The sequence below is a fragment of the Aplysia californica genome, unplaced genomic scaffold (assembly GCF_000002075.1).
Source record: "Aplysia californica isolate F4 #8 unplaced genomic scaffold, AplCal3.0 scaffold00481, whole genome shotgun sequence".
In the NCBI taxonomy this organism is placed as follows: Eukaryota; Metazoa; Mollusca; class Gastropoda; order Aplysiida; family Aplysiidae; genus Aplysia; species Aplysia californica.
The window spans coordinates 29483-38351 of record NW_004797751.1 but is presented as its reverse complement, the minus strand read 5'-3'; the positions used below and the strand labels follow the sequence as shown (position 1 = coordinate 38351).

Here is an 8869-nt window from a genome sequence, read left to right as displayed (position 1 = left end):
AAATATCTCGACTTGTATTTAAGGTAAACGGATATTTTTTTCATCCAAATAAAGATAAGTGAACAAGCTTTAAGATGATACCAATAACTCTATGTGCCCAAAAATTGGCGAGAGCCTGATTCCACCACGCTGCCTCATGTAGTAAATATGTATTTATTCTGTACATTGGACAGAAGCCCGAAACAGGAGCAATTGTTGACTTTTCCTGATGTGTGTGTGAGCGTAATGTGGACTGTGTAGTTGACTCACTCTGTCCAGTTTTGCAACACTTATCTACGCGACGCGCGATGGCCGAGACATCCTGCCGCTCCCGTGAGTGGGCGCGTCACCCTGACACAAAGTTGGGTCTGAAACACACCGGAAAGTGACACTTGTTGGACTTCTAACGTCCAAAACTCCATCACGTTATCTCCCAAACTCATCACATTACCCCGTCTTGACGTGGTTTAAGAAGTGTTCGCTAACCGCGCGTCGGTTGTTACCATTACCAATATACCGTGCGTATTTCCTCCTTGATATTTACAAACGCAATCCTCTCCTCGCTCGTCTTTGCTTAGGACGGCGCCTATGTCGGACATTTTGTAAACAGAAGGTAAGAATGATGTGTCACGACATGTAAGAATCAGACGCTTGGCAATTTTTGAGCTTGCAGAGTTACTGGTATCATCCTAAGTCTTGTTTATTTGTCTAATTGTTTTGCTTTCGATGGAAAATAGAATACCCACCGATCATAAATCTTGAAATATTTGCGATTGAAGGAGGTCGCCTAAGGTACACTTTGCAGGAAAATGGCCCCCAAAGTTTGGTGACTTCCAAATATTCAGTGTCCTTGGAAACAGCAAATTTACATTTTGTATGCTTTTGATCAACGTAAAATCTACACTGAAAATGTGTTTTTAAAAGAAGATTAAAATTGTTGTGTCAAAATAAAAGAAAAACAAATCAATAAAAATTGCCAAAAGGACGAGAAAATGTCTGGGTTTCTTTTTAATTCATTGTTTTGACGAGCGCCTGATTTCACCACGATGCTATACAGATCATTTCATCAGTTGGCAGAGCCAAACTGCAGAGATGAGAGATGACATGTAAAAATGCTTGGAACAGTTTGAAATTGCTCAGTAGAGACTTTCTGTCTAAACCATAGGTCATTGTCTGTGTGGTGGTGGTGGAGAAAGACAAGCGAAGGATGTTTCTACGAGTCAGGAAATAGCTCTGTATGTGGTCAGATGGCGATTATTACAAGGATTTCATGCCCACTGTTGGATGTTTTAGCTATGACTTGTGATGGTACATTATCAATTTAGCTGTGACTTGTGATATCATAGAGCCACAGGTAATTTTTTTGGGGGGTAAGTGTTTTACGGCGCCTGCAACTGCATAAGGTCGTCGTATGAGTGCGCAGGACACATTAAACATTTTCAGTTGAAGGTGCAAAAAAGAAGTGTTACACAATTTGCTTGTGATAGTAAATTATGAATTTAGCTGTAACTTGAGATATTATAAAGGCACAGGTATTTTTTTTTATTTGGTAAGTGTTTTACGGCACTCGCAACTACATAATAAGGTCACATGAGCGCACGGGACGCATTACACACTTTCAGTTGGGAGATATCCCCCAAAAAATGTTACACAGTGTGTAGTTTTAAATATGTAGACCCACTTTCATGGCTACTTTCCTGAGCTCTAACCGTATTTTGATTGTATCCCCTTGAATGCGTTATATGTATCTCTTACGTCTCGTTAATTCGCCGCCCAATGCTGTGTAAATGTACTGGCTGAACTCATGTCTTGTTTCGATATTTTCATCTGCTATTGCCGTTGTATATTTGTTCCCTGGGTTTTATGCACCCCGCATATTTTAGCAAAATTTGGTCTTTTTTTTGGGGCATAATTCCTGATTATTTTCGTTTATTATTCTTTGTTAAAATTAACAGAATCGCATAATTTCACATTTTGGGCTCAGTTTGCATAATTTCAGAATATTTTTTTGGCATAAAACCGCAGAGACAGGTACATTGTATGAGATACTTTGGAAACTAACGTGTGTTTTTCTTATCTATCTATCTATCTATCTATCTATCTATCTATCTATCTATCTATCTATCTATCCGTCTTCTCTCCCCTCTGCCTGTCATGTTTCCCTTCTTGCCGTTAGAACTACTTTCGTTTCAGGCCCTTCTGAAGAACGAAAAGATACATTAATAGATTATAACAGAATGCTCTTTTGTGAAAAAATGATATAAAAGATGAGGAACCAAAAGGCACACTGAACATTCTACAACAAGTAGTTATTTTCTGTTTGTTACTGTTTTGCTTGTTGTTGCTTTTGGTTTTGTTTTATTTGTTTGTTTGTATGTGTGTTTGTTTGTGCGTTTGTTTTGATTTGGGGGTGAGTATTGTTGTTGTTGTTGTTGTTCATTGTTCAGTACAACAGCAAAAACAACAACAACAATAGCAACAGCAACAAGAACAGCAACAACAACAACAACAACAACAACAACAACAATAACAGTAACAAGAATAACAACAATAACGTTACCATCAAAGACAACAACAACAACAACAACAGCAGCAGCAACAAAACAACAACAAAACAAAAACAACAACAGCAAGATCTGTAATTTTTGAAAAACTTTTAAAAGTGACGTTTCCTTCTTTTTTTTTTTTTTGGTCAGATATTCCGAGTGGAATTTGACAGCGTTCTCAGAACATAACCCAAGCTTACGACAACAACACTCCTGCTGGGAAACTCCGTTTTCATGCCGGATACCTAAAATGCTGCAACAATCAAGGTCCCTGTGACAAATGATATCGTCAACTTGAGCACTTCTCTCTAACGAATAGTCTGTGGTTTTTCCAGACCGTCAAATAGCCATCGCAAAGCAATTGAGGTCGTTGGGCTGTGTCCAGTACTGTATGGATACTTTTCTGGAGGCCCAACGAGTTGTTTATTTCCATTTTAGAATGGCGTAGATTATATGATATCTTAAACACGTATTACCAAATCTTCAGCACTATCACAAACGGTGAAGGACCGTGCTTTTCTTGAAAATGACAAGCATTTCAGACGTGAACGCGTATTTTTTGAGACGCTCACTATGGCCTGCTGTGTCATACACCATGTTTCTGATGCTGTCTGGTCTCCTTGGCAACGCGCTGGTGCTGATCGTGTACCGTCGTCACTTCCGGCACAGCGTGACCCGGATGTTCATCTATTCTTTGGCGCTCCTCGACATTGCCAACTGCCTCATCACGATGCCTTCTGAGCTTATCGTTCTCATCCAGTTTGCCTCTTTCCCGTCTCCAGTTTGGTGCAAGCTCAGCAGATACCTCACCTACATTCTCAACGGGAGTTCTTCCGTTCTGCTCATCGGGATTGCTGTGGATCGATACTACAAAGTATGTCACCCCACCACAGTGTTCATAACCATCAAGCGTGCTCGCATCATATGCTTAGGGGCTTTGCTCTTTAACGCATTGTTAGCTCTCCCGGCTTTAGTGTTATATGGAGACATGACCTTGACATTGCAGATTATAGATAATGAAGTAAGCGTTTTGGGTGTCGAACAAAAAGATTATAATAAATCTGCAACGACTCTCCCTGACCACGTAAAAGAAGGCGTTACCCTTCCGTACCCCATCCCTCACAAAGCGGAATATATCGTGGGTCATTTCTGTCTGATTAAGAACAGCTACATCAACACCGTTTACCCGATCGTATTTTACGCCTCCATGTTTTCTCTATATCTGGCCCTGGTCGTTGTCGTCATCTTCTCCTACACACGGCTGGCACGGACGATGTACCTTCTACGACAACGCCACGACCGAATGTTTTCTTTCATCCGATATTACAAGGGCTCCAACTCCGCCATCCCTGAGCCCAGTGGCCATGGGGAAGGGGCTGCTGATAGACCCGCTGTTGGCGAACATCAAGACCAGGATCATTACGAGGACAGGTGCTCTGTTAAAATTGGAGGTGGGCAATTTCTCACTCTAGAAGAATCAAATCTGAACGTTGACGGAGAAGCGGGATGTGTGAGAGAAGAGCAAGAGGAGGGACATCTGGCAAAAGTGTCTCAGGATGGGATTGCCGCTAAAGATGAGTCCGCTCAGGGAAAGAACGAGGCCCTTAATCCAGGATCTGGAGTCGAAAAGGCAGAAATGTCCACGAATATCGAACATCCGAATAGTGAGATGGAAGACAGTGCAATGAAAATATCACAGGGACAGTCGGAAAAGCCAAAGGAAGAGGTGCATACTAAAAACTATCAAGAGCCTGCGGTGAATTCTATTCCTCAAGATCGCCAAGCGACTGGTCTAACGGCCGTATGCAAACCTGAAACAACAGTTGCCAACGGTACTAAAGGAGGCCAAGGCTACTCAGGTCAGGTTCCAAGGGTTAGAGTGCACAAGCCTTCGAGAACAGAGAGCAAAAAAGAGTTCACATTTCCTAGTCTAGCATGTGAGAACAGCTTATTGATGAGGAGAATCCACAGTATGGAGAATGTCCGAGGTGTCATGGCTCAGCCAGCGCTCAGCTTGTCCCAACTTGACATCGAACATCGACAGAACGGAAAGTTTTCCACGTCAGACAAGAACAAACCGGGCCCGATGCGCCGGAGGGACTGGCAGTCTCTGGACGCACTCCGGCCACACGCCTTGAACGTCACGACAAGCTACAGCGTGGACATCGTGGATGGGGATCCCGAGAGACAAGATCACTGGAGCCCTGGGAACACGGACGTGAAGACGTTGACATTGACGAGAAGATCTCCGAAAGGAAGCAAACATCTGTGTGTCTTACCCCTCACTGGACTCTCCAGTAAAACTGCTTTACATGCGCTGGAGCAAAATGACCAGAAAGACGGTCATGTGGTTATTGATTCTTGCCAAAGAGGTGTTGTAGTTGACGCAGACGAGATAACGCTGAGAACGAAATCCACGAGTCCTCAGGGAATGCAGAAGAAGTCGCCTCAGAGTGACCTGAAAACCCCTGCGAGTCCACGACGAGAGGTCATCAGCACTGCAGACCTTCTCAAGGAGCAGCACCGAGGGAATGCACTTCACCCATTCCGAACGAGCAGAATGCTCTTCATTATCTCCCTTGTATTTGTGGTCAGTTTTTGCCCGTTCTTCATTATTGCTCTGATCAGATCCGCGCAAGGAGCGTCTTTCACTGATTTATTGGGCGAGACAGAGCTAGCCGTTGTGTCTGTTCTCATTCGCTCGTCTCTAATCAGTAACGCGGTCAACCCGATCGTTTATGGATTTCTCAGTACTCATTTTCGCAAAGAATGCGTAGCTTTGTTCTGTAACCTTTTCCGGAAACAAGGGTCATAGTTACTATACAATCAATGTCTTTGTCATAAAAAGGTGGAAGCTTGTTGCAGGCTTGTGCTCTAAGCGAGTAAATTGCTTGTTTTGCTGTACACATACTTTCAAGTGCTCTGGAATTGTGTGGGCCTATTGTAGCCTACATGAAAAACGTATTGATCTTCATACAAGAACATCGGGCTGTTTCTTTCATAGTTTTGAAATTTTCAGTCTTTCTGTTGGGGTGCTGTATCCATCTCAGCCCGCGTTGGCCCTGACACTGACAGGCAAGCTCAAAGCCCTCCTCTCAGATTCAAATGACATAAATTGTCTCAATGGGAGATAGATACTCTTTAGAAATTTTCTCCCACTTGGGTCTCTTGTATTTGACAGCAAAGCACTTAATTGCTCAAGCACATACTGTACGTGGTTTGCCACCTCGAAAAGCATTATGGTATCGCCGACTTACATGCATTTCCAAGAAAAGCATAATACGAAGAATACGATTACATCCGTCCCAGGTGATCCCCAACGGTCCTCAAAACTATCAAATCGACCACAAAAGGGGGATATCGCCCTAAAGTTGACAATCACTGTAGTAGAATAACAACACCATTCTATGTCAGTTTTCATGTGAAAGCGCTTCTTTCCTGTAGTTCTTCTATGATTTGTTGACCCATAATACAGAAACCTGGTTATGTACAGTTAACACATAATCGTTATGTTTATTTATATACATTGTAGCATGTATGAGAATGTGGGCCTGTTTGTGAGTGCAAGCACAATATGAATATTAAGTATGTGTCTGTGTGTGTGTGTGTGTGTGTGTGCGTGTGTGTGTGTGTGTGTGTGTGTGTGTGTGTGTGTGTGTCATGGGCGGCTCGAGGGTCTAAAAAGTGGAAGTGCACATTAGGTTAAAGCAGGTTGAAGATAGTCAAGGGCATGTAAATTAGATGTTTTCTTCATCCTACCTGTTTTGAGAAAATCTATTTGAAGAAGAAGCTTTCCTTTCGTTCTTTGGCTGGAGCAAAAGTGTTCATTACTATGTTGACGAAGTTGGACATGCTGCCAATGATGTCCTTGTGGATCGACATAAACGTACGTCAGTGCGATTTCTGGTATTTTGCATACTTCTCTAAATGTTGTCTCGAATTTGTAGTCCTTCAGGGTTGAATAAAGGCCCTGGACTATACATGTACGACACTGAGGAGATTTAAATATTTCATTGCAATGTAATACTTATAATTCTGTTTGTAATTTGATTTTAAGCAAAACAGTAATATTTCTGTAAACGATCCTGAAAGAAATGTTGGAAACGACTTTTGATACTCCCGGAATTTGGATGAATCGCAGATTGAGAGTGCATTGATTTTATTTTGCTTCTAGAAACTGTCACAATTTGAGTAGATCTAACTATTATGTCACAGGCCTGCTTTGCAGCAATTTCGTTGGTGTTGTTGTGTTTGCATCTCTTGGAAGCGTGTTTCTCTGTTGTCTGTCTTGTTGATGGAACAAGTATACTGTTTCTCATTTCATCAACAGCTACTTTAAACGTATCTAGAACTTGTTAGGCTGCTATGGGTGTTGTACTTCTGTGTTAGAGGATCCCATAAACAGCGTCAACGTGTGTGTATACTTTGTTCAAAAACTGCAAAAAGAAAGAGAAATGTTTCGCTCTTTAATCTGTCCCCGTACGATTATGCGATTGTGCGGCCGCGTTTTTTCGCGTAATTCTGTAACATTTGCATAATTTTGGATTACCCGCGTTTTTTCCACGTTTTTACCCCCTTCTGTTCACAAAACAATTAATGAACGCTTCGCCATGTGACTAAAGGGAAGTAATCACCGTAATAAGTCTCATTTTAGTTTTAAAAAGCTGGTTATTTCCCTTGTTAGAAGATATTGGTTATGGGTTGGGATTTTGTCCCTTGAGCATGTTCAATTTTTAAATCCATTTAAAAAAGTTGTTGTTCTCATGTCTTCTGATGTTTCATGTTTGACAGGCGTCCCTGGTTTTAGTAATGTGCAGGATCAGAGGTCAACATGCCCTTTTTCTTTTTTTCTTTTTCTTTTTTTTTTACATTTTTCTTTCCTCTATAGAGATCTAGATCTCTAGATATTAGATCTACAGCTGAAAGTTACAGAGATTATATCTTTTGGTTGTTGTTTTTTTCTGACTGGTGTGTATTTTTTTCTTTCTAAATACACAACAAATTACTGATATGTTCTGTTTTCAATTTTTCAGTACATAAAACTTGAAAATCATGAAAATTCTTGCTGAAAAAGTGCAAAACATGTCGCGAATGGTGTTATGGTAACTTGCATAATTTTTGCATAATTTTGCTTTTTTGTGCATAATTTGTTCATCTAAATTTGCATAATTCTACGGGGACAGTTTAATACATTCAGGATACCATCGTGAATGGAATAATCGTCCCAGTGCTCAGACTGATTTTCTTCAAGACAGAGCTGGATCTATCCTTCCAAATGAAAACTAATTAGTCGAGACTGTAAATTCCACCTTGTTTCAGACGGCCATGGAATATTCCGGTGACAAATGCAGATGCATTTTGTAGAGTGGGCAAAAAATGTCGAAGAGCCTGCATAGCATTAGCGAAAAATACCTCAGTTCCCCGACAAATGACCGCGAAGGGCGAGTTCGTGAGTTTCACAGGACAAAATACACTAGATAACCTTACACAATACGTGCCTGTTCTTTCTCGCCAGTTCTTTATTGTGAGACGTTGCAATGCGATGACCTACGACTAGCTGCGCTGCTATGTCTACTTGTCCGAAAGTATGATACTTAACGGCATTTTTTACCTGCGCTCTTGATGACTTTCGACTTTAATGCGTTGTTTCACACGGACAAGATCAGTAAAACCTGTCTTAGACTACTTGGGGTCCTCAGTTCCAAAAAGCAGACAGGAGAAACAGTAGGCCTAATCTAGGTCTACAAGGAGTATAGTTTGTTGTGTAAGCCACTCCACTTTTTATTCATTGTACTATTTCGATATTTTTAGTTTGGTGAGGACTTAATTCATTCACTCTCTTCTTTTTACTTTGTTTGGTGAACTGAATTTATTTGCAATCAACTTCATTCATCCTGCATTGGAATACGCACTCGAGTAATAAAACTACCACCACTACACCATTCCAACTTCTAACACAATGACCTAATTACGTCATGTTGACCTCGCTCAAGTTCAGGGTTACAGAGGTGGGGCTAGAGATATAAATGGCAAGACAACGGACCAATCGCACATCGCTGGGAGCACTCCGGTGGATTGCTCCAAAGTATCATAGGCCTAATACGGGCATTGAATTCTGTAGGCTGTCGTGAACTGGTTTGAGATTGCGTTATTTTTAGACTGCTTCTATGGGCTTTGTTCGGCTGGTGCACATCGAGATTGTGCCGCCTTATTAATATTTATGAACTAAGAAACTCAGTCAAAACGTCATCTTTGTTTGGGTCGTCCCATAGAGCATTTCCCGAGATAGATTACACCACTGAACATACTATTTTTTACTTGGGTGAAGCAAAAGAACTTGGTAT

At 41.4% G+C, this 8869-nt stretch overlaps 1 protein-coding gene across 1 annotated transcript; it reads left to right on the top strand.

Annotated features, from left to right (window-relative positions):
- The first annotated feature begins 386 nt into the window (after positions 1-386).
- On the top strand, positions 387-6019 carry LOC101855207. Its single transcript, XM_005105614.3, has 2 exons — positions 387-592; positions 2676-6019. Exon 2 carries the CDS (start codon positions 3052-3054, stop codon positions 5338-5340), a length of 2289 nt encoding a protein of 762 aa, XP_005105671.1. The 5' UTR covers positions 387-592; positions 2676-3051; the 3' UTR covers positions 5341-6019.
- Positions 6020-8869: the final 2850 nt, after the last annotated feature.

What these genes read in the sequence shown, in the direction of transcription:
- LOC101855207 (XM_005105614.3), top strand. Translation starts at nt 3,052, where the DNA reads ATGACAAGCATTTCAGACGTGAACGCGTATTTTTTGAGACGCTCACTA.